General features: G+C 44.3%; 4 protein-coding genes across 4 annotated transcripts; 2 read left to right on the plus strand and 2 right to left on the minus strand.

The window, feature by feature from the left end:
- Positions 1-6250: 6250 nt before the first annotated feature.
- F5J12DRAFT_898538 (uncharacterized protein) lies at positions 6251-6726 on the minus strand (the record flags this gene model as incomplete). The annotated part of the gene is made up of 2 exons (XM_051748118.1): positions 6251-6331; positions 6385-6726. The coding sequence occupies 2 exons, from the start codon at positions 6724-6726 to the stop codon at positions 6251-6253; spliced, it is 423 nt and encodes a 140-aa protein (XP_051594628.1).
- A 9801-nt stretch (positions 6727-16527) lies between these two features.
- Positions 16528-18509, minus strand: F5J12DRAFT_787089 (uncharacterized protein; the record flags this gene model as incomplete). The annotated part of the gene is made up of 11 exons (XM_051743576.1): positions 16528-16722; positions 16836-16876; positions 16932-17062; positions 17356-17407; positions 17463-17517; positions 17547-17567; positions 17692-17770; positions 17824-17963; positions 18072-18100; positions 18215-18306; positions 18370-18509. 11 exons carry the CDS (start codon positions 18507-18509, stop codon positions 16528-16530), a joined length of 975 nt encoding a protein of 324 aa, XP_051594629.1.
- Positions 18510-19593: 1084 nt separating this feature from the next.
- F5J12DRAFT_787090 (uncharacterized protein) lies at positions 19594-21335 on the plus strand (the record flags this gene model as incomplete). The annotated part of the gene is made up of 8 exons (XM_051743577.1): positions 19594-19743; positions 19768-20107; positions 20261-20291; positions 20332-20411; positions 20513-20757; positions 20955-20987; positions 21018-21167; positions 21231-21335. The coding sequence occupies 8 exons, from the start codon at positions 19594-19596 to the stop codon at positions 21333-21335; spliced, it is 1134 nt and encodes a 377-aa protein (XP_051594630.1).
- A 1390-nt stretch (positions 21336-22725) lies between these two features.
- Positions 22726-24265, plus strand: F5J12DRAFT_898543 (uncharacterized protein; the record flags this gene model as incomplete). The annotated part of the gene is made up of 6 exons (XM_051748119.1): positions 22726-23413; positions 23510-23586; positions 23645-23907; positions 23957-24056; positions 24111-24137; positions 24194-24265. The coding sequence occupies 6 exons, from the start codon at positions 22726-22728 to the stop codon at positions 24263-24265; spliced, it is 1227 nt and encodes a 408-aa protein (XP_051594631.1).
- Positions 24266-26503: the final 2238 nt, after the last annotated feature.

The raw sequence follows: 26503 nt of genomic DNA on the forward strand, positions 1-26503 counted from the left end.
TAGACAATAGTTAGACCCTTAATAAAGTCTCAACTATTGAAGCTGATGAATGAATTACTGAGTGATGATAAACTGTGAGCAGGAGGGGCTCTCTGACATCTTCTTCTTATTCAGCTATCTAAGTACAGTGATTTATATACAGTACAGGGGCATTGCCTATGGAAAACAAGGTGCAAACACTTGGTAAGTGATTGGTAAGTGATGAGTAAGGAATGTAAGCAGTGGGTAATCATCTTAGAAAGTATTGGTGAGCATTGGTAAGGATAAGCAAGCCAAAAGGTGAAGAATCAGTAAGCAAAGTCAAAAGATTGGTAAGTATTGGCAATAGGTGAGTCAAAGACAGTTAGAATGTCAAAGTATGAGTCAAGTTATGTCAGGAACTGGGAAAGTGCACTGGAATTGCATTAGGGGGAGGCTGTGCATGTCACATCTCAAAGAGATCACTTCTAGGCCAAGGTGGGATGACAGAGAGGCAGTGTTGATCTGATGCTGATATAGTACATCCAAAAGTGGACAGGGTGAGTCAGATGTCAACAGGGGTCAAGCTTTGGGGGTCTGTGGGGTGACAGGAGTGTAGGGGATTGCAACTTTCCCCCCCTAACTGTCCTCTCAGTGAAGCAAATAAAAACTTCATGAATGAGGCTCTGTTGGAAGAGAGGATGAAGGGGGAGTGTCTTCTGCTGTATCTTGCAACAAGGAGGCAAGATGTGCATCATACTTGTCATGGATGCAATCAGGGAGAGTGGAGAACAGTAGATTATACTGTAGCTGTTGCAATCTTGGAAGAATGATGGACAAGACTGGTATGAAGACATTGCAGGGTGCAGGGAGGAAGGATCCATATGCTTCTTGGACTGGAGAGACTGAAATGACCACATAAGACCCCTCCAAGTGAATGACAGACCTGAGGCAACCAAAGAACATCCTCCTAGAGGTCATACTGACAAAAAGAACATGCTGTCCAAGCTGGATGGGCTGAGAGGGCACAGATGAGGGTGGGATGTACCAGGATGCTTCAGGACAGAAGCTGGTAGGAACTCCTGATAGATATATGTAGCCATGGTCCCTAGCAAAGGGGAAAAGTGAAATGATTGACATGGAGGTGGCCATATCAGAAGAATTTAGTGAAATGAGTGTCTTTTGGAGGGAGTGCTGTAGAAACTTGTGGAGTACACAAATCCTTTCCAATTTTGGAAGGTAGGATTGCATGGCTGAGCACCACAAGTGAGTGTGGGAATGGTCTCAGTATCTACAGAAATGGCAGAGATATGTTGAAAACCGGAATGCCATATACAGGTGCTTAAGAATTTTAACCAGCACTTAACTTGCTCCCTTTCTTTTTCTTTGGCACTGATGACTTGTTCTTGTGCAAGGGATGACTGCCAACATTTCTGGCTGTCCTTCTTCACATGAGGGCTATGGTCTTCATCTCCATTCATCAGCTGTATCCATGTCCACCTCACCAAACACCTTTGGTGTGTGACATCACACCACCTGGACAAACTGCCCCCCTCCCTGATCCTAATTCTGCTCATGTGTACCTGCCCCCCTCACATCTTGGTGACATGACAATGTCAAAGTTGTCTGGTGAGTAGTCTGTCAGATGTCTGCAGAAGATCCTGCATCTAGTGGGGTGGCAACATTTTGATGTCTGTATCTTGATCCATGTCTTTGTCTATTTACAAGTCACATCTACCCCAAACATTCTATTTTCATGCTCTTCTTCCTTGACTTGGGATTACTTCATGCCATGTATTAATCATCATGCAATACACCTTTCTGTGTGTGACATATTAATGCATTGTGATTTAGCAACACAAAGTTCACGAAACAAAATTGGAGGAGTACCTCTGGCAGATAGTTGGTATATACTTAGATGAGCTCCCAGGAAAAGCCTCGAGGAGCCTCCTTGGAGGGATAGAAAATACTCGAGGAACCCTCCCAGTCTGATTAGTGCCTCTGACAGATGGTTGGGACATAGGCAGATGAACGATGGAAAATGGCTCAGGAATCCTCCTGGGAGGGATAGAAAACACTCAAAGATCCTGCCTAGCTACATGGTGAATCTCATCCAATAGATGGGTGGACCTCCATAGAGAGATGTAACATGCTCAGCTTACCTTCCCCACAATGTTGATCTTTGCCATTGGTGGCAGGGAGGGTGCCTCATGACCACTGCTGGAATTGCCTGGAACCTCCCCCTGATGATGGCATCTATTAGGTACATTATTGCATATACATTAAATATATCTAAAGACTGTGGGAAGGCCCAAAAACTGCTGCCAAGTGTGGGTTCTTGTCATTTGATGGATGACTCCACATGTGATTGTAAATGATTTTTTATGGCATGTTATTGGCAATAGAAACCACAAACAAAACACCACTCACCATTGACAGAGCTCCTGTATGATTGTTCCAACCTCTCCAACTCAAACTTGCATTGATGAAGCTGCTCTCTAATTCATATCTTTAAGGCTTGTGTATTTGTTTGGGTCTGTAGTCACTTACTGTTCCTCAACAGGTGTAAGTCCACATGTGCAGAAACTCCCAATGCTTTCTTTTTTTGGCTAAGAGCCTGAGTTGCCTTTGACAGGGAGGCTGTTACTGCAGCATGCTGGAGATTGTAGTCAATGAGGTCATTGACATGATCATTGACAAGATCCTTCTCCATTTGAACCACATGGCACTGGTAATCTTCAATGGTATTTTCCAGTGCAAGTATATGTGCCAACTGTTCAGCACACTTGTTCTTTGACTGCCCTAGATATCTGATGAGAATGTGATTGCAAACACAAGGAAAAGACTAACTGGGTAAGGGTTGAGTTTATGAATGCACCTGTGCAGCCCACTGCTCTCTCAGTGTTTGCATGTCAACATGCAATGCATGGAGGGCTGCCAAAGCCAACATTTTCTTGCTTTTGCAGAGGGTCCATTTCTTGTTCAACCACTGGCCAAGAGTAGCAAAAGACTTCTTATCCAGGTGAAGAATCTGATTGTCAAGAACAAATAGTCTTTGATGATGCTGAGGAGGAAGTGAGCACCTGAACTTTGCAGTATATTACAGAAGCAGAAGATCAATGCTTACACCAGAAACTCAGAGGGTGAGAATGAGTATCTTCAAAGAGCTCCACAGCCACTCACACCCTTCACAATCTGACAAACCAAAGCCCACATGTTTATGTGGGTGGTATACCAACTGGCAGGGCCACTGATGACCATAAGCATGGAAAACTGAGATACCAAACTTCAACCTAGATAATATTCCATCATCCAGGACATGAAGATCTACAGCGAGAGTTGGAATAATTGGTGAGCATGCAAACAGGCCACACCATATGAGCTGTACAGGGGCTGGAGTGCATGTGCAGTAACTGATCTCAATCTCCTCCAAACCTGATACATGTAAGCACAGTGCTAGGGGGATACAAAAGCTACATATGGTCAAAGAAAAGACAACAGACACTGAGCTGATGTACAGCACAAGTAGATTGACTTGGTGTGGCAACTTGAGGCTCTACCACTATGCACAGGCTTTGTGAAACCTCGAGGTACCACAGGTACAGCTTGACAAGGACTGGGATAATCTCTTCCAACCACCACCACCATTGATTTTGTCACTTCTGCAAACTGCTTGGGGGCAAAGTACTCTGGATGCTGAAACCTCAGGCATGACATCAAAGATACCAACACATAGGATGTTGTTGAGGTTGATGTGGTATAGCATCCACATGCTGGGCAAGTCATTGGTGGCCAGGAAGGACAAAAACAGGAGGGGGGGTGGGAAGGTAGAGCAATTTCATACCAGGAGGGTGGTGGTGATGGGCTAGGGGAGGGGGATAAACAAGGCCTGTGCTGAGCCCTAGTCAAGGATGAGTATCCATGATGTCATAAGTTAATATCAAACATACTGAAGGGCCAGCCACAGCAGACATGTTCAAGACAACATTCTGTGACTGACTAGTTAATGTGGATGATGTGGAGGGACCCTATAGGGGAGATAAGCAATACAAACACCATGTAAATGAGGCTGGTCACACCAAAGGATCAGGCATATGAGGTAATTGCTGTTTATTCAATGACAAAGGGAAAAGGTCTGGAACTGTTTCAGAATCCTGTAGGGAAAGATAGGTACAAAGAATGATTTGATGAATAGAAAAACTAACATAATCAGAACTATCTAGTGCAACATGGGCAGGCTGCCCTTGGTGCATGGAAGCAGAAGCTTCATGACACTTCCACAGCTTTGGACAATGGACTGCCATGAAACCCATGACACAACATCAATGGGATATACCCTGGACTCAAATTCAACAGGTAAGGAATTGTGACATGAAGTCAACAGATGGTCAGTACGAAGTAAGTTGGTGAGATAACAAACTGGTGGGATTGAACAACTGAAGCTAGAAAACAGATGAGAATTAGCAGTGGTGGCAGGGTGAAGATGGTACACACCAAGGTCACTATATGTAGAGCACAATGTGCAAAGATGATGGAGAGCTAGAGGCCATGAAGAAAAGCATGAGGCAGTCACAGTGACAGTGGTGAAAAGTTGCTACATATCCAAGTCACTGGATATCAAGCACAGTGCAACAACAGATGACAGAGCTAGAGGCAAAAAAAGACATAAGACAGCACACAGCAAAGAGTTATACTCCTTACCTATAAGCACGAGCCATGATTGATATGGTAGTGATGAAAATTGGCAAGCTACAACCAGATGTCAGATACAATACACAATGAAAGGAATGCTACTGACCAAAGTTGTGACAGTCGAGAGAGTAAGTTGCTATCAAGAAGAGAAGTGATTAGACACCCAAGATGCCAAGGATAAGATAAGGTTCAGTCAAGCATGACAACATGGCATGCAGTATATTGTGGCCCAGACCAACAAAATCAGAATATGCAGTATGACTAATTTAAATACATGTAAAAAAGCAGGGGAGGGAGGGTTGTTGTCCAAGAAAATCAAACACAGTTTGCACATAAAAATCTGCTGCACAAATGAATACCTCATATGCTCTGGCATTTCCCTCACCATCCAGCTCAGTAGGGGATTGCAGACATGAAGGTACTCCAGGCCATGTTGAAAGCAACTTGTGAAAACTGTTGAGGTAGGGCAATGTGACTTGCATGTCAGAAGAGCACATACCCATCTGGCTGGAGTCCTGCAGCAGAGGCTCTGACCACAGATTCAAAGATAACAATATACTTGCCTGCATTCCCTGCCATGCAATTTCTTCTGGAACTCTTGCCAACCCTTGAGCTGATTGACTGATCCTGTCACCCAAAATGTCCTGAACTGCTCATTTGGTTGTTGATGAGAAGGACAAAGAGAGATGCTGGACATTAACAGTATTGAGGAAATCCCTCCACATCTGAGGGGAAGGGAACTTGGGGGGATGGCAAACATCAACTTCACTGATCCAGAGCACATGGGCAGACAGCCAATTGATGAGATATCTTTTCTTTCACTCCAGAGTTGTGGTGTTGACAAGAAGTGTTAGCTTTGGAAATTGATAGCCTGGGTCAATGAAGCCAGACTTGACTTTCTGCAAATCTTTGGAAGCTCTCTTCCAAGCTGACTTGAACAGGCTGTGTGCCTGTGGAATTTCAGGATGGTTGGGCTCATCCCATCTTCCCTGTCCACCTGTTGATCATTGGGGGGGCTACACTACCACTTGGTTAGCAATGAGACAAGCAAAATACAAATGGTTACACACCTCTAGAAGGGCTGCCATTGACAACTTGTCTTGCAGTTCTGGTCTGCTTCATGGTGGATTGCCTGCCAGTACTTGAGGATGTGTTTGATGAGGATGGATATGTGGCAGTGGGTAGGGCAGGTGTGGACTCTGGCTCTTCCGTGAAGGAGCCTTATAGCTGTGGTGAGTTTGGAAGTGGTGGAGGGAATTGCCTGGGCCACAATGGAGAATCTGAAATGGCTTAGCTACCCCATTTTCTGTATACATGGCCTTAACAATATGGTCAGTGTATGTGAGCCACACTGGTTGGACAATGTTCATGGTTGGAGGAATGAATGCTTCCCTGTGATACTACCAAAATGGGTACCCCTGCAAAGTATTGTGACTTGCATACTTGGGTATCTTTTGTGAAGCACCCCATCCAGATCAGATTGATGTGCACAAGATGCAAGGGTGGGTTTAGGAGAAGTGGATGAAGAATTTTGATGAAGTCAAGGATGGCATGAATGTCAAGTAATGTACACTGTAGCTGGCCAACAAAAATGATGAGATCACAATATAGGAGGGGGTGGTGCTACAAGTGCATCACCTGGTGCTGAGCCAAGCAGACCTGGATACACATGACTTCCTGTCTGATGGGTCAATCTCAGAGCTTGTGGTAGTGGTTTCACAAGGCTTGAAGTACATCCTCAAAATCCTTGACTTTCCCCTCTTGAATGGTGCCTACTGTGAATCCAGAGCCAGTTGGAATAATGAAGTCACTGGGAGTAAGAGTGTCCCACACAATACCAAGAGTGGGGAGCACATCCTTCCAGGGAACACACATTGAATATTCATATTCCTTCTCATATGTTTGAGGCCATTGAAAGCAGTTGACCAGCCCAAACCAACCATCAGCTTGGAATTGAAGGTCCTGGTCATTGAAAATGTGTGGGTCAGGGACATAATCTGCATTTGGTGATTTATTACCCAGCCATCCTTGCATGCCAATGCCCATGCTATCACACACCAAAGGTGTTGTGGACATGGTTACAGCTGACTCTGCCTAACTCATTGACAAGTTGCATGCCATGCCATGCAGATAAAGACTAAAGTCCTCATGTGTAGAAGGACTGCTGGATGTGAACAGTCATCCTTCACACAAGAATTAGTCATCAGTGCTAGAGAGAAAAGAGGAAGTGAGTTAAGCACACATCAAAAGTTTTCAGTGCCCATGTATGGCATGCCAGTTTTCATCATATCTCCACCATTGCCAAAGATAGTGACTCTGTTCTCACACTTGCTTAAAGTGCTCAGCCACATGATCCTGCCTTCTGAGTTTGGAAAGGATCCTCACACCCTACACATTTCTACAGCACATCATCCATCAGATGCTCATTTTGCTAAGGCCATCAGATATGGCCACCTCTTTGTCAATCATCTTACTTGTATCCTTTGCCAGAGACAGTGGCTATGTATATCTGCCAGGTGTTCCCACCAGCTTCCATCCTGAAGCCCCCTGGTTCATTCCATTGTTGTCAGCCCTGTCCCATCCTATGCAGCTTGGTCAGCATGTTCTCCTTGTCAGTATGAATTCCAGAAGGACATTCTTTAGTCACCTCAGGTCTGTCACATGGTTAGAGAGGTCTTATTTGGTCATTTCAACTATCTGAATCAGATCTTGGCAGAGACATCTATTTGCCTTGGAATTACAGTGGCTCAAAAACTGTCTGCATGTTTGCATGTTTTACACTAGTTATGACTAAACACAATAACCCCTAACCCTAGCCCTAAACCATGAATGTATGAAATAAAGTACTTGCTCTTGGCTTTCTATGGGTCCAAGAATTAAGTGATTTGGATAGGAATTGATAGAATAGCAACCATTTGAATATGACATGTCATGCAGACAGTTTTTTGACTTTGTAAAAATCCAACTATCTAGTACTTGGTATGAACTCCTTTGGCCCTGATAACTACTTCAACCCTTCTAGGCATGCTTTCTATCCATTTTGACACTCTTCCAAAGAAATCTTCCCTCACTCCACTATCACCCTTTCCCATAATTGATGAACTCCTGTAGGAGCACTCTCATAACCTGAGAGAGATCTTTTGAGGTGATTCCAAGTGTGTTCAATTGGGTTGAGGTCTGGAGATTGTGCAGGCAAGTCTAGAAGCTTGATATCCTGCTCTTCAAACCATTTCTGGGCTCTTCTAGAGGTATGCTTGGGGTCATTATCTTGTTGAAAGATAATGTCATCTTCTGGAATTCCAGATTCCTCCATGCTTTGAAGCAACCCTTCCTGCAAAATGGCCACATACTGTTCAGCATCCATCCATCCCTCAACCTCACTCAAGACCCCAACACCATTCCACCCTATACATCCCCAAACCATGAGTGAACCTCCTCCAAACTTGACTGTACCTTTGACCTCTCTGGAAATAAGCCCTTCACCCTTCTTTTTCCACACATACTCTTGTCCATCTGACCCAATCCTGTTGATTTTGGTCTCATCTGACCATATAACTCTCTTCCAGTCCTCCACAGTCCAATGCTGATACTTAAGAGCAAAGGCTAACCTCTTCTTCTTGTGACCAGTAGAAAGCAATGGCTTTTTCTTCTTCACCAGAGCCTCCAATGAGGCTTCTTTGAGGGTATTTCTCACTGTCTGAGAAGAAACAGGACTATCAACAATAGAGTTGATGAAATGAGTGGCTTGAACAGCATTTTTGGCCTTGCCAGTAAGGATTTGCTGAACAATAGCCCTCTTGTTGGTAGAGGAAAGCTAGGAACAGCAACCACCATGAAGCCTAGACCTCTCTGGTTGGATTTCCTGAAGAACCTGGGATACTGTAGACTTCCCTAGACCAGTCTGTGAGACAATCTTCCTAGTGGACAGGCCAAGAGAGGCAAGAGAGACAATGTTTTGTCTTTGAGAGGTGGAAATGGACTCCATGGTGATGATGAGAAAATGAGCAGAGGGTGGTGGGGTTTATGTATGTTGGATCATACTCATTACATAAAGGTAACATAATAGAACCATTGATGGATATATGTAACAATATAACAGCATGCCAGGGTCAATATATATAATCAAAACTTTAAGTCAAAAAACTGTCTGCATGACATGTCATTTTCAAATGGCTGCTATTCTATCAATTCCTATCCAAATCACTTGATTCATGGACCAATAGAAAGCCAAGAGTAAGTACCTTATTTCATACACTCATGGTTTAGGGCTAGGGTTAGGGGTTATTGCATTTAGTCATAACTAATGTCAAACATACAAACATGCAGACAGTATTTTGAGCCACTGTACTTCTGGTGGTTTTTCCAGGTTGAGTGGGATTCAACATTCAGGGACCTGGCATGGCATGGGAATGTGACCTCAAGGATGTTTGTCCTGTCAAGGTCATAAAATGGGGCAGGTTGGTGTTGTGGGTGTTGATTTAGTGCTTGCTCTTGTGAGTATGGCTCTGTAAGACTGCTACTATATGTTGCTATGTCCTGCAACAAGCTCAGCTAGTCCTGGCTGGGTGAGAAGGTTGAAGAAAATTTTCTTTTGGGGTCCTTGTCAGGGTGCCATGTGGAGCAGAGTCAAGAGGCATGCATGACACTTGGTTGTTTGATGATGGAGTGGCTACATCAGGCAGCCAGTTGGTTGAGGCAGATGACATCAATAAGACCTGTAGGGGAGCTAAGATGATATGAAGAATACCATAATGAAATTGCACACACTGAAGGGCCAGAGGTACAAAGTGATGGCTCATTACCAGACAAAGATGAAGGATGGTCAGTGGGTACACTGGGTCCAGACCAGCTTGGACAGATGAAGCAGAGGAGGCCTGTAAAGAAATGATGAGCTCAACATGAGGTTTGAAGACAGGGAAAACTCACAATATTAGAATTACTCTTAGAAGGTGAAGCATTGCAATGCCTCCAGGGCTTTGGATAGCAAACAGCCATCTCAGATCATTCTGGAAACTGTGCCACAAAGCCAACAGCAGTACACCTGGGACTCAAAGTCAACAGGTGGTGGAAAGTGTGACATAAAGCTAGCAGGGGGTGTCAGTCCAAGGGGATTTTGAGCAGATGATGAACCTCTGGAAGGGAAAAACTATGCAGAAAATTCATCAGATCACCACATACAGCCAAGTAAGATCCTACTTACCAGAGCATGAGTCTTGAGCAGTTATACACAAAAGTTGCTATCAACATGGCAGTGAGCAGGAACCCCATCATCAAGATGTCATACATACTGAGCAGAATGAGCCTCAAAGAATTCAATTGTGCAGACCTTGATGCAGATAAAGCATCAATAGCAGTGAAGGGGGATGGGAACATTCCTTGCCTGGCAGTGGGAGTGTCAGTGAATAACACATTGCTATCAACAAAAAAGAAGCAGTGAGCACAAAGTGTGAGATTAAGGTTCAGTCACAGGCAATATTCTGAATCATTGAATTGATTCAGCCTGCTTTATGACACAGTATGTACTTGCACTAGACAGATTCAGACAGAAAAAAAAGTATATGTGGCAGAGGATGTCAGACAAAGGTAAAGATGTGGTGGAGGGATGGTTGATGCCCAAGATAATCAAAAGCAGTTTGGATGTAGAATTCACAATACATATGGTTCCTTGGCTGCTGAAGTCAATAAATACCCAGTGTGAGTCAAAGTGTGGTTCAGTGGTGGAAACCAACCAAAACCAACACAAAAGACAATGAAAGCAAGTGGTGGTGTGCCTATGTGGTACCCAGATGGTAGAACCTTTGATTTGGGAGGGTTTTTGCAAGCTACAACACTCAAAGATGAGTGCTGAGGGTTGGGGGTGCTCCTGATGAAGTAGGAGCAGGAATGCAAGAGATTGTGATAGGGTAGACTGCTGTCAGCCTACAGAAAGATGGATGGTGACTTAATTCGATGCTCTGAGCTGCACTGAGCTCAGGGAGGACTTGGAGCGAAGTAGATTGATGATAGGTGATAATAAGTGAAGTACACAATAGTTAGACCCTTAATAAAGTCTCAACTATTGAAGCTGATGAGTGAATTACTGAGTGATGATAAACTGTGAGCAGGAGGGGCTCTCTGACATCTTCTTCTTATTCAGCTATCTAAGTACAGTGATTTATATACAGTACAGGGGCATTGCCTATGGAAAACAAGGTGCAAACACTTGGTAAGTGATTGGTAAGTGATGAGTAAGGAATGTAAGCAGTGGGTAATCATCTTAGAAAGTATTGGTGAGCATTGGTAAGGATAAGCAAGCCAAAAGGTGAAGAATCAGTAAGCAAAGTCAAAAGATTGGTAAGTATTGGCAATAGGTGAGTCAAAGACAGTTAGAATGTCAAAGTATGAGTCAAGTTATGTCAGGAACTGGGAAAGTGCACTGGAATCACATTAGGGGGAGGCTGTGCATGTCACATCTCAAAGAGATCACTTCTAGGCCAAGGTGGGATGACAGAGAGGCAGTGCTGATCTGATGCTGATATAGTACATCCAAAAGTGGACAGGGTGAGTCAGATGTCAACAGGGGTCAAGCTTTGGGGGTCTGTGGGGTGACAGGAGTGTAGGGGATTGCAACTTTCCCCCCCTAACTGTCCTCTCAGTGAAGCAAATAAAAACTTCATGAATGAGGCTCTGTTGGAAGAGAGGATGAAGGGAGAGCATCTTCTGCTGTATCTTGCAATAAGGAGGCAAGATGTGCATCATATTGATGTTGGAGGGAGCAGGGAGGAAGGATCCATATGCTTCTTGGACTGGAGAGACTGAAATGACCACATGAGGCCTTTCCAAGTGAATGACAGACCTGAGGCAACCAAAGAACATCCTCTTAGAGGTCATGCTGACAAAAAGAACATGCTGTCCAAGCTGGATGGGCTGAGAGGGGACAGACAAGGATGAGATGTACCAGGACACTTCAGGACAGAAGCTGGTAGGAACTCCTGGTAGATATATGTAGCCATGGTCCCTAGCAAAGGGGACAAGCCAAATGATCAATGTGGAGGTGGCCATATCAGAAGAATTAGTGAAATGAGTGTCTTTTGGAGGGAGTGCTGCAGAAATGTGTGGCGTGCACAAATCCTTTCCAATTTTGGAAAGTAGGATCATGTGGCTGAGCACTACACACAAGTGTGGGAATGGTGTTGGTATCTGCAGAATTGGTGGAGATATGTTGAAAACGAGAATGCTGTACATGGGTGCTTAAGAACCTTTACTGGCACTTAACTCACTTCCTTCCTTTTTCTTTGGCATTGACAACTCATTCTTGTGTGAGGGATGACTGCCAACATTTCTGGCTGTCCTTCTTCACATGAGGGCTATGGTCTTCATCTCCATTCATCAGCTGCATCCACATCCACCTCACCAAACACCTTTGGTGTGTGACAACAGTCCATCAAATGATGATCTCCCCCAGACTCTCAATGAAGCCTTCTCTCAACCAGATAGCCACCTCTGGAGATCAGCCCTTGAAGAAGAACTACTTTCCCTAAATTCCAACCATGTATATGAGACAGTCCCAGTCCCAGTTGGAGTTACCCCAATCACCTCAAAGCCAGTTTTCCAGATCAAGCATGATCAAGCAGGCAAGGTAGAGTGGTACAAACTCTGAATAGTTGCCCATGGCTTCACCCAATGAGAGGGTGTAGACTACCAGGAGGTTTTTGCCCCTATAGCAAACCTAGAGTCTGTAAGGATCATCATTGTACTGGCAGCAAAGCATAACCTGGAGTTGGACCAAATGGATGTTTCCACTGCCTAATGGTGAGTTGGAGGAGGAATTATACATGTCCCCACCATCTGGAGTCCCAATACAACCAGGTCACTGTTGGCAGCTCAAGCACTCCCTCTATGGGCTTAAGCAGGCTGGCTGGACTTGGAACAAAACCCTTGACTTTAAACTTGGGGAAATTGGCTTCACCTGGCTGGATGCTGAGACCTGCCTGCATGTTCTCCAAAAGGGCCAACAGGTTTGTTTCTTGGTGGTCTATGTGGATGACTTACTCTTGGCTGCAAGTTCCCAGAAGTTCATGGATGAGGTAAAATCCACTCTAGCATCATCTTTCAAGATGAGGGACCTTGGAGAGGCCAAGTACATCCTAGGGATCAAACTCCAATGTAACCAGCAAAACCAGACCATCACACTATCCCAGTCACAGTACATCCAGACTGTGTTAGAATGCACTGGTATTAAAAACTGCAAACCAGTGTGCACCCCACTGCCACATAACCTAAAACTGACTGTGGCCACACCAGAGGATGGACCACCAATCCCAGAGATAACCATCAAAGGCCAGCATGTGTCCTACCTAACTGTCATAGGCTCACTGATGTATGCCATGCTTGGAACATGGCCAGACCTTGCATTCCCAGTTGGAGTACTCAGCCATTTCAGTGTGACACCTACTCAGACACACTGGGAGATGGCAAAGAGGGTCCTATGCTACATGCAAGCCACAAAGGACTTAGAGTTAGTCTATGATGGCTCAGACATCTCCATGGACATGGACTTCCACAGCTACACAGATGCTGACTGGTCTGGAGACCCAGACACCTCCTGGTCCACATCTGGCTATGTGTTCATCTCAAACAATGGAGCCATTTCCTGGGCTAGCAAGCAGCAGTCAATGGTTGCTCTGTCAAGTACAGAGTCAGAGTACATTGGACTCAACATTGCTGGCCAGCACCTCCAGTGGTTGCAAGGTTTCTTCAATGAAATTGGACATTGGCAACCACAACCCACTGAACTCCTTTGTGAAAACCAGGCTGCCATCATCCTGTGCTGGGACCCACAGTTCTTGGCCCAGACTAAGCATATACAGCAGAAATACCATCATGTACAGGATGATCTTGTAGCAAATAAGTAAGCTGCTGTTTGGTATGTCCCAACCAGAGACATGGTAGCTGACATCATGACCAAGGCTCTTATTCATGAACAACATTGGAAGTTCATCAAGGCTATGGGACTTCAACTTTGCTTGAGTGGGAGTGTCAACAAGTGACAAGGTTACATAAGTGGCTAGTGGACAAACCTCTGATAAACCTTAGACAAACCTTAGATGAACTGGCCTTTTTCCTGCACTTCTATTTTTGACAGGTTATGTATCACTGCTAGTATCTTTTCTTGCCCCTTTTCCCTTGTTCTTATGAGCTCATTTTCACATATATATACTTCACTTCTCTCACTTACAAAACCCTCAGTTGTCTTGCCCATACTCAGGCAGTGGCTGAGGTATAGTTATCCCTTGTATTTGTTTACACTTTACTAATTGTATGTTAGTTATTTTCTACTTAGGTGAACAATCTTAGTCATCTTGCCCATAATCAACAGTGGCTGAGTTATTTTCTACTTAGTTTTTGTCAGCAAGCACATGTAGGAACACTAATTCTAGACTTGAAGTAAAATTTGTTACTGGAAGTTTGGCAGTACTTCATGTATTGTCAGTTATGCAAATTAGGACAAAACTTAAAATTTCACCCCACACTGCACATGTTGACATAACTTCCTATCTTGGACAACATCTGCTATTCAACCATACTTATTGTTTACACAATGATTAGACATCTGCTCCAACTTCAAACCTGAGCAAATGTGTAGAAATGGATCTAAACTTCAAGTATGGATTTTTTCAGTATGCCATCACAAACTCTAGGTGTGAGATTGACATATTGTATTACATATAACAGGGTACTATATAGTGGAAAACTTGCTGTGTTAATTGTGGGGTGGAAAGTTCATCATCACTTCAGGAAGCTCCAGGCAGCAGTGATGGTGGAGTAAACAATAAGGGGAGAGTTCTATGATTGATTATTGTGTCCATTGGTCAAGACCTTTTGCATGCAATCCAAGAGTTGAATGGTGCCAAGGGATCATGAGATACAGTATTGATGTCCATTACAAGTGTTGATGTCCAGTGACAAGACACTCTATGAGGCAACTATGGGGTGGTATGGTACATGGATGATGAGAGAGGATGAGCACATTGAGAAAGATGTGTTTAATGTGTCTTACCAAGTCTTACAGTAAATGGACATGTTGATCTAGACCTTGGATGCAAATTAGGATGGCTGATTGCCAAATCCAGGTTTGGGTACTGGTAAGTTAAATCACTCATAAGTCTTAAAATTGCAATGATATATCACAAATTAACTATCTTGAATGATGGAGACAACATATATTTGGGTAGGTCCATCTGCTATCATAAAGGCTAAAATGCAGAGCTACATTGTAGAAACTTGTTTGGAATGAAAACACTGCAGGACATGCAAAATTTCCAGAACAAAGTCCCCATTCACTTGGCAAGCTGAAAAATGGTGGAAGAGGTAGCCAAGTATTCAGCAATAAATCATCTGCTTCCAAGAGGCAGGCAATCAGCAAATGCCAAACACTAGGTCATCTCTGACCTCCCCTCCCAATCAGTGTCTGGGGTCCATATTTCAGCCAGAGTTGCAAAGTTTTCAGTGTCAAACTTGAAGTCTGTATAGCACATTAGGACAGTACAATTGCTGCTTTAAGTCATAATAAAAGTGAAGCATTATCAGCATAAACATGCTCCTAGATACTACATTTTGGCTGTCAATCAGAAAAATAGCATGATATAATTGTTAATTGGGTCCTTCCCTATTTGTCATACAGCCCCTAAGATGTGTCAAGACATGTCGCAGTTGCCTCCACCACTGTGACATTCTGTCTCTCCAATGCTACCTAGTCATACTCTGCTACAGACCCATGCACTCATAATGTCCTTCCAAGTTAATACCCAATCAAACAGTACCACATCTGAGCCCAAAACTCAAGCATTAATCACAAAACTTCATGCACTTCAGCATATGGCATCAACATCACACCATGATACAGCATTGAACCCAGCCTTGAATGTAATGATTGAATGACTACAATAACTTATATTGGATTGCCTGATAGCATCACATTCATGCCCAAGATTCAAGCACCAACAGCAGACTCGCAATGCCAGCATACATTCATATTACCTCATGACAGTGACAGTGAACTCAATAATACTACAATAACAGATATCAGATGCTATGAACATGATAATGATTTTACCTCAGCCATTGGTTTCCAACATGATATCAGCCAATTCATATTGGATAATCCAGCCCATCTCTTCGAGGAGGACACATATGGCATACCAGAGACACAGCCAACCATACCAGATCCTTCATTGCTTCAATTACCCCTGTGGTTACCCAAAGGCAAATACCCCTGAGCAAAATCTATCTTCCAGGACCTGCTGGATGAGGAAACAGTCACCACTTTGATCAATGAGGCCACCAGCGAGGCATATCTCATGCTCCACATGCATGGTCACCTTGAAGTCCAAGAAAGTGAACATCTTAAATGTCCAGCTGGCTGTTGGGTTAACTCAGGTATCCATGCTCACATCCCTCTCTCCTCGAAAGGACAATTCTCGACCCTCAAATCACACTGGGGCAAGAAGTCCTGCCAAGGCAAAATGACCAAGATTGTGTGAGCAGACTCCCACAAAACATTAACAATGACCTTCCCTCTGTCTGGTGGTGGCAGTAGACCATTATTGTAAGTCATTTCACCCAAGTTTCACCCAGTTTATTACCATGATGCAACAATCAAATCATTCTAGCTGCAAAAATTCACTTGTCAGCATATCCATATCTCCACCTGTTTTGACTTCATCCACCCCATGTTGTCTGGGTCTTCAAATTGACAGCTGGCCTGGCACTCTGGCAGTGCCAATCACTGCAAATTTCCTGTAGCTGCATACTCACAATGGCCCTGACAAACTACCCTTCCAAGTTGACCTTATTGATGGAGTTGTTTTTGTTTGTGTGGAAAGCTGTTTTCACTATTCAGATGTCCCTGAGCTCTCTGTTTGTCTTGCATGCGATGCCCTTGCACCCCAACTTGCTATCCTTGTACTGCAGGGAAATCCAGATGAATATGTAGATGAATGATTCAATATCATGGTGGTATTGGTGCTTCACTTTGCCATCCTGGCCATCTTTCTGGAGGAGATCAATCGCCATGAATGGCATTGTTCCAGTCTGCTTGTTACCCACAGGTTGTCAGACTTTTCTAAAGATGAAAGGTCATAATCATTTAAGATGCCCATCACATTGCCATCCTTCCTATAGAACATCAGGTTTGAGTCGCTCACATCATGATGATGGATCCCCTCCCTCCAGAGGGTATAGTGACCTAGAATAGAATGACTGTCAGAACCAAGACCCTGCAAAAACAAAGTGTGGCTTACACAAAACACACTGCCACCATGCATCGACCAGTTTGTCACCTTGGAGCTCTTTGATTGGTGAAAGCTTCTTGAATATGAGCAGGACGAGCCTCTGGCTACCTTTCTCAGGGTTCTCGAGGCCAAGAACCTTCCTAATTGTAGATTTGGAAACCAGAAACCTCTTTGACAAGAACAAAATTGGCATGTGTCCTCAGATGTCCTCAAATTTCTTCCCAATTTCCTCCACACATGCCAAAAATTCTTCCTCTGTCATTTGTGCCTCTTTTGCCCAGTAAATTTTCGCCACCATGCCATTGACTGTGTCTGCTGGCTTCTCCTGCTTTAGTGCTTTGCAGGTGATGTCCATAACACCAGTCCCTCATCCTGCCAGCCCCAACCTGGTGTCTCTCTCCCTGTTGTCCAGTTTCAGTGTTCTTCCATTGACTTTGATAGCATGGAAAGGCTGTGTTTCGACCCCAGTCCTCCAAATTCAATCACTGGAGAGCATATAACAACATCAGAAAGTGAGGGAGATCTTGAACAAAATTGAACCCTGCCACACTGATGAGGCCTTGGTGGTCATAATACCAAATCCAAATGTTGTTGCCTGAAAGGCATCCAGTGCAATCTGCTCACTAGCAAGAACATAATGTGCACCTATAACAATAAAATTGAGGGCATAATTCATCACAATATTGGCAGACTGCATCTCGGCAGCATACAGCACTGTCTGAATTGTTGCATGTGTCCTGGGCTCCTCTGTCCTAGGCCACTTGCTCACATGAGACTCAGAATCAGCCTCCAACATGCATTTCCTGGATGCCATTTGAGTGCTTTCCTGAGTTGTCTTGCAAGCTGATCTGCATACTATTGGCTGCATGTTAAGCCTGACTGAACAGTGTAGTTCCATTACTTATGCAGAGCCTGTTCTGCAAGTGTTGCTTGCTCAGCAACAGGAACCTCTGGCAGCTCTGTTTCTTCCAGTTCATTTCCATCTTTGTTGATCTTCAAAAACTTTGGTTTGGAAGCTTGGTACTTCGACACGAAGTATTCCTTGGGAGGAGACCTCATTTCTGACTTGGATCACTTCAACTCAAAGATGCTGAGCACATCCTTCCATGAGCTCATCATGGGTGTCTTATCTTGGCCTAATGTCAATACATGCTCATCGCAACTGCCGAGTCTAGCATCTGTAAAACACTCAGAGTAGTTCACAAATGGAAGAAAAATGATATCTGGTTTGCATCTTGAATTATGCCCTTGAAAGAACATCTGTACTTCCTTGCTTTCCTCTTCATGCATACCATTGATCTTCAGCCTCTTCAGGTGTGCAAGAGCAGTGTTGAACACCAGGATGAAGGGCTGGTACAAGTCATCCTCCTGTTTACATGCTGTGCTGGTACAAGATGTTAGCAAAGAACACTGACATCAACACCAGCACACAAGTCATGAAACTTACTAATCTATGAGAGCCTTCCTGATATCTGAGACTGGGAATCCCTTGATATCTTCAGTGTGCCCATTACATATGGGCAGAACTTTGTTGATGCATCTGTCTAATAGGACAGGGCCATTCAAGTCAATAAGGTCAACTGGCATCTTTGAAGCCTGGCTCAATATGTACTCAAGCATGTCATCTGCCTCACATTGCTGTGCTTTGCAGATGTCTTCTGCAACCAAATGCATCAGGTCATTAATACTTGATTGGTGTCATGAATCAGGTTTATTTCGATGAGAACAGAAGTGGACGAAATGCACAAAGAGCTGTGGGTGTCGAACTGTGTGCTCACTGCAGAGAGGCTTTGGTTGCTTGGAGTCAAATAAAATAGGTTGGCATCTGGAGTGGTGCATGCATGTGGTGGGGAAAGACCTTCCATTGCTGCGCTGCCAGGATCAGACATGGTCACTGGCAGGTAAATATTCACATTAGATCGGTACTAGTGTTGTATCATGATGGGAGCCTGGAGGTTGAACATTGAACATTGAGTACTGAGTCCCAGTGAGAACCTGTCATATCCATATGTAGGTGTAGATACCTACTTGTATGTACCATAGTTTATACATATGTGTAACTATGCTTATGGTGCATGGCAACTGAAACCAAGTTAGAGCATATTTCCCCATAGAAATTGCTACTGAAACTTTCTCATTTGTATTCCTCAAGTCATCATGATTATAAGATTTCAATGAAAATTCCCCATTGAATTCATTCCATTCCACTGGCTCTACAAAGTTACAACCTAGGTATGCTATCAGACCTGTTGATACAGATTGACTTACATCATACCACAGATATGCCAGATCTCGAAGGTGAAGTATATTGGTGTACATGCAGAGAGTACTGTAAGGGCACTCAGAAGCCTCTGAATACCCTTTCTACTTGGCAGCATCACTTTTGTGATGCAGGTGAAGATGAAAAACAAGATGTTTGTTTAGCAAGATGCTCTGACACCTTCCATGCCTTTGTTGAAAGTAATAGACTTTCTGGTTCCAAGCATCTTTCTGAGAATGGTCCTGATGGTGACTGCAACTCCTCCAAGTGTCTCCATCTCTCCAATGAGGATGACTTTGAGGCAAGTTCATTTTATGTATTCATTATATTCCTATAAATCAAGACTACCAGGTTCTCCAGGTGCACAAGCATCTGCCTTCACCTGCATCTCCCAATAGCACGCCTGAAGAGATGCACAAAGACTTTCCCCCTCCTGGCTCTCCCCATAATTCACCTGGGGAGATGCAAGAAGACTTTCCCCCTCCCAACCCATGGAGAAATCCTCTTGTCGATCTTGACTTGAATGAACTTGCAGATTTCGCCTCTACAAATCCCAAGCATGTGTGAAGCATGGATTTCATCCAGTGGATTTGGAATGCTTCACTTGGTGATGGGATGGGGCTTGGAGGAGAGTCTGTTGACTGGCTCTGCAATCCTCTGACAGATGTCCTTGAACTCATTGATCCTTGTCAAAAACTTGCCATCCAAATCTTCATTGCTCTTGAGCACTCATCAGAGTCTGCATATGAGAAGATACACTTTGGCATCCATGCCTGTTTTCCAGGCTCTGAACTTCCTTCGTTCTACCAGGTCAAATGCCTCCTTGTGGACCCAACTGGAGTCACATCTATCATCAACCACATGTGTATCAACTCATGCACTGCATTTGTTGGTCCCTACACCCATCTTGACACCTGTCCTGAATGTGATGAGCCACACTATGACTGCTTGCAAGCCCCACCTCCCAGGTTCATTCAATGTTGCCCCTTGTGATCCCAGCCTTCATGCAAACTCCTGGTACAAAGCCACTGAGTACATCACTTGGATTTATTCTCTCTGTCTGGCACTTTTATTTCAGGTTTTACCCCAGGATATCTGGTGCAACTTCTGTAAGTTTGTTGCAGGCTTCCACATCATGGGTCAATACAGTATCACTCCAGCACAATTCAAACTCACTTGGAACTATCTAGCCAAATGGGAATATGAATTCAAGCAGATACACTACCAATGTCACATTGATCAGATTCACTTTATATGCCCATGTGTCCACCTATCAAACCACCTGGCCCCTGAGGCTGTATGTGTTGGGTCACCCATTTGCTCTTCCCAGTGGACAATGGAGTGCACTATTGGCAACCTTGGCCAGGAGATATGGCAGCCATCCGACCCTTCTCTAACCTTGCACAGCAAGGCATTCGTTGGTGCCAGATCAACACTCTCATGGCAATGCTTCCTAACCTAGATCCCACAAGCAAAGATGCCAACCTGCATGCATCTGAAGACTTGGGTAATGGCTACCTCCTCTTGCCAAAACATGATAAATGCACAATCACAGTGTATGGCTGCGAAGCACAGGTGATCTCGGAATATCTGTGGCAAGTAGAACTGCCCAGTGTTCACCACTGGGGACATTTATGACTTCCAAATGGTCAAATTGCACATTCTGAGTTTGTCAAATCACAGAAACCACTTGAAGAATTGCACATGGCTCATAATGTTATGGTACAGAGTTGACTGTATATTTCATCATATATACTGACAAGAATGTGTAGGCTATCATTGGAGGAGAGGACTGCATTGCAGAGGTTTGATACTTTGTGAGAGTGGCCATCAAGGATGACAGTGGTGATGACCTGTATGGAGACCCCACCCCCCCACAGTGTCGCTTCGTGAATGTCGCTCTGGTCACATTATACTCCCAGCCACACCCATGTTTACTCAAGGAATCATACAGAGTCATTGTGTCAAGCACAAAACTAGGTGATGTGAGTCTACATGTTATCGAAGTAACTGCCATTCATTCTGTCATTGGCATGGTTCCTCACAAGATCAATCTGCTAGGCACCATGGAGGATAGGTATTTTTTGGTCCAGAAAATGGGGTTGGAGCTTGCACATGTTGGGACTGAGAATGATGATGATGATGATGCATAATACTCTTCATACAAATGCTTGTTTTTTGTAGACTTTTTGTAGACTATCATGTGAATATGACTACAGTTGGATTGTTTCCATGCACACAGTGGGACCAAGATTGTGACCACAACCAGCAATGAGTACATTCTATTATCTGGTATGACTACAGGACACAACCTCTGTATGATGGTACTAGTAATACAAACATGAGGGGATGATGCAATAAAGTGATACAAATCTACATGTCTGCACAGCACTGCTTGATGGTCTGTTGGGTTGTATTCTCATCTGTGCTGACTTGCGAGAGCTTCTGCACATGTGAGGCATCTCTAATGTGTGAGGTTGCCACAAGCCTGTCCATTAGAATTGTTGGCTTTGGGTTCTCTGATGAGCCAGGGCATATGAGACACAGAACTGGTTCTGCAAGCAGATGATAGCTAGATCTATTAGTGAGAAAACATAGACAGCATGCATGCACTCACACTTTAGGTGGATTGAATATCTTTACATCAGCCTGTGTGCAGGGTTGGCTATTGGGGCCTTCTGAATGGTTTTGAAGATGAAGCACAAGTTTCTGAAGTGGTATGTTAGATAGATTTGACATATAGTGGGTATATGCGCATACAATAGGTCCTGGATTCTCTGGAGTGAGTGTAACAAGATACATGTTCCAGTCGGAAGAGAGAGCATGGATGTCAAGAATGGCTGTATTGTTGATGATGGTAGTTCTGACTGGAATAGTCACTAGAGTGGTGTCAATATCATTGGAGGACATGGTTATGGTTAAGACATGTTAGTTAAAGCATATTTGGTGTGAGGCAAGTCTGGCTCTAAAGACCATATCAGGACTCCCTCCCATTTCCTCCTGCCATTTCCTCCCACCACCATGTCACTCCCTTCCTCTGATGGACAAGCATCCCCATACCCTCTGTTTCTTGACAGGCAGACTAATATCTCAAATAATCTTCAGAACAGCTTGTCCTGCGACTCATTTAGGACCTCAGGTGATAGCATCTTCTGTGGTTTCAACAGCACCCAGCATTGGCCACACTCTCAAGCACAGATACACAGTGTATCTGTCATGTTCTAATATAGCTAACATCTGATCTTGATGAACATGGCTTGGGCCACAGGTTAACACCCTTCAAGATAATAATATGGTGTATCTATGTTACACTGGCCAATTTCATGCATATAGCTAGTATATTGCCTAGATTCAAGTTCTTAAAGAGACTATCAACAAACTCCAAAGTGAAAATGCAGCACTCACAGCTGGGAAGACTGCAATCAAGTAGCTGCATTGACCTGATTTATTATTTGATTGACAATGTCATGTTCAAACAGGGGTGCATATACTGCACTTGTCTCTCAGCTCCATCTGATTTCAAGCACCAAGGAAGGCCCCAACATGTTCCTTAATGTCAGCATGCAGGGCACTCCACTTCTGCCAAATCTACATCTTCCTCCAGCTCCACTGCCCCATTGTGATAGATCGGCATACAAGAAGGTATGGTTTTGGACAGAAAAGGAGTACAAGGACTGGAAGGCCACTGTGGAGGGACAAGCCATAATTTCTAAATCACAGACAGCATACCTAGAAGATGAGGATGGCAAGCAGCTACCTGAGAAGCATGTCAGCAAAATTCTCTCGACAATGCATGAGATCTGGCATGACCTCTGCTGCCAAGGCCAGATCAATGCCAACATGACATGGACATCAATGCCATTATCCATCAAGAAGATATTTTGTACTGAAATTGCTAGTGCACATCATGAGCTTGCCCTTTGTGAAGACTTGTGGAAAGCTGATAACCTAGCCAAGCAGTACTATGTGTTGTACAAACAGACTTGGTTTACAAATAAGGACAAGAAGTCTATTCCCAGCAAGTGCAAAGCAGATGCAAAGTTGGAGACAACTGATATTGACAACAAGCATACCAAAGTTGACACAGGTTTACCCGAAGACATTTCCTTTGATGCAGAAATCAGTCCTTTATCTGTGTCACCATTGGCTGATGTTTCTTCAGATTTTTTGGAGGCATCTACCAGTACTTTGAACCCCAAGTCAAACCATAGTGGCTTTTTCAAGCCAAAAGGTAATGACGATACAGGCATCCATTCTAACTCACATTGACAGCCCAAGAAGCTTGCCCTTTTCCTAAGATAAAGCTGAAAAACATTCTGTAATATAGACTTCACTTGCATACAGGACATACTGATATCTTTGGCTTGGGTCATCTGCACCATTGAACCACTTGGGCCTCCCACTGTCAGTGCCAGCTACTGCTGACATTCCCAACATGGTGCCTGTTCAATCTCCCCTGCAGACTTCCCCAGCCAAGCATGTTGGCTTGTCCGTATCTCAAATGGTTGTTCCAACAGTCACTCCAATGAGTGAATCAGTTTTCCCCCCTCCACAGACTTCCCCTGCAGAGGCCAATGGCACTGCTGATGTCACTAACACCATAACTGTTCTGCCCCCTTCACAGCCTTTGTCCATAGTTACTGGTGACCTGACATCAACAGCTTCCAAGACACTCAGACCAAGCAAGAAGAAGGCTTGGTGCCCTGGGTCAAACAAAAGCACACAGTATGTCATATTTCATGAGAGGGATGGGTTATACTAATATTGATATGAGGACACTGTGTGCCCACTGGTGGCTCAAGACAGTTTCTCCAAATGGCACACAGGAGGAGTTGAATACATATTATGATCAACTTCCTACAGAGACAAAGGAGGTAAGTAATTGGTCACTCTCATCATTTGGTCAATACTAATATGCCTTAACCTAGAAATACAAAGAGGAATACAGGAAACTTGTATCTCAAATTTGCTCCCTATACCACAATCACACCCTGCTGACACACCACTTCAGGTTGACACCAGTGTTTGGACAAATAGCACTGCAGAGATGATTGCGAAGTTTTCTGGCAGTATGGTGTACTAGTGGTAGGTGGGATTTGGGATGGGGTGCACATAATGTCCCTACTTTGTACCATGTCATACAACCAAATGAGGTTGACAATTGGCTGTGTTGCACAGACTGGCTAAAGTTGAGCCCACCTCTGAGTTGTCATCATGTCACATAGCATAGCCATGATCATTGGATGTCACCATACTGCACAGTGTGGCTGAGGGGTTACTACTATATACATCTTGCCTGGATAATCCTGGCATGGATTCTGGCAAGTTGGGAAAGGTCTGGTACTAACCTGGTCTGGGCTCACTGGCATGATCCCAGCATGTGTCAGCGATTGCCAGTGGGTCAGAAGGCATTCCACTGTAATTCTATTGGGTTGGTATGAATGCCAGGCTAATTCCAGTAAGCTGGGACAAATGCTGGGATAATGCCAATAAGCCAGCAAACATACCAGTCTTATGCTAGTGGGCTGGCACAGATGCTAAGGTGGTGATGGTCAGTTGGCATGGATGCTGAGCTAATTCCAGTTGGCTGGTATGGATGACAGCCACCACACTATTTCCAGTGGGTTGGAAGGCATACCAATGTGCATCCATTGGGCTGGTATGAGTTACAGCCACTTCTAGTATGCCAGGACACATATTGGCCTTATACAGGTGGGCTGTGATGGGTGCCTAGATTATGGCAGGTAGTTGGAATATATGGCTAGCCAGCTTTCATGCCAGTATTAGTAAGCTGGGACCCATACTGGTATAGTGCAAATATGCTGGAATAGAGGATAAGCTGGTGGTGGTTTGTGGGCATGGATGCTCATCTAATTCCAGGTAGGCCAGATGGATCACAGCCTCCAGGATATTTCCAGTGGTTCAGAAAGCACACTAGTGGGATTCTATTGGGCCAGTATGACTTCCTGACATTTCCAGTTAGCTGTGTCAGATTCCATGTTATTGCCAGTGAGCTGGGATATCTACCAGGCTGAATGTAGGGGACCAGCAGGGGGCCAAGGCTGGTGACAGTTGGTTGGCATCAATTCCTAACTAACTCCAGTTGGCTGGGATGGATCACAAACTCCAGGCTATTTACAGTGGTTCAGAAGGCATTCCAGTGGGACAGTATTGGGCTGGTATATGTTCTGGCCAAATCCAGTCAGCCAGGTTAAATTCCCAGTTGATGACCATGACCCAGGACACCTACCAGCCACAATATAGTGGGCTGGCACAGGTCCAGGGCTGGTGGCAGTTGTTTGGCATCAATTCTGAACCAACTCCAGTTGGCTGGGATGGATGACACCCTCTGGGCTATTTACAGTGGTTCAGAAGGCACTCCAGTGGGATTCTATTGGGCTGGTATATGTTCCAGCCAAGTCCAGTCAGCCAGGCCAAATTCCCAGTCAATGACTGTAACCCAGGACACATACCAGCCTTATGCTAGGGGACCAGGACAGATGCCCAGCCTATGGTAGTTGATTGGCATGGATGCCCAGTTAAGGCTACTTAATGTTACCAGTGTAGATGATGGGCTAGTCTTTTGGCATCCCCTGGTGAATGGATGAGCCATACAAATAGTGTCCCATATATATTGGCTTGGCTGGGAAGCTATTGTCTATGGGGCTTATATATCAGTAGCCTGTGTAATAAGGCCCAGTTGGACCTGCAGTGTTCCATTTGGAATGGTAGGAGCATATTTCAGTGTGCCATGTGCATCAGCCTCAGCCCAAATAGGAGTGCCCATGTACTATGGAGGGTTTATAGTCCATTGTACTGTGTCCTTGGGGTGGGCCCAGATATTATGATCCCATAGGACAGGCTGGACAAATACTCCAGTGTGTCATGGTGTACAGGAGGCCCATGATACAGTGTCCCATATGTCTTGAATCAGCCCATGTATTATGATCACCAATCCATGTGGTCTGGCACATATGCCACAGTCTCATGCACAACAAGCAAGCCAATCTCCCAGTGTGCCATCTGACTGGATTCAGCTCGAGTTGAAGTGTTCCACCAATTATGGGCCAGCCATAGTCGATATTTGGGAGAGGTATATGGAAAATAACTTGGCTCAGGATGGCATATAATATCTATAGAACTATCTTTACATGGACCCCCTATTGGATAAGTGTAGGTTATATGGAATGTCCCACTGGACCTGCAGGCATCAACCAAGTCTGGACATTCTGAACTCTCATCCAATCCCCATGGGGTATCCCTATCCAATTTTGTATGTTGTCCCTCATGTAGTAGGCAAAGCAACATTGGTTCCCACCCA

This window comes from Pisolithus orientalis (assembly GCF_024613125.1).
Source record: "Pisolithus orientalis strain OTSU chromosome Unknown F5J12scaffold_85, whole genome shotgun sequence".
Taxonomy (NCBI): domain Eukaryota; kingdom Fungi; phylum Basidiomycota; class Agaricomycetes; order Boletales; family Pisolithaceae; genus Pisolithus; species Pisolithus orientalis.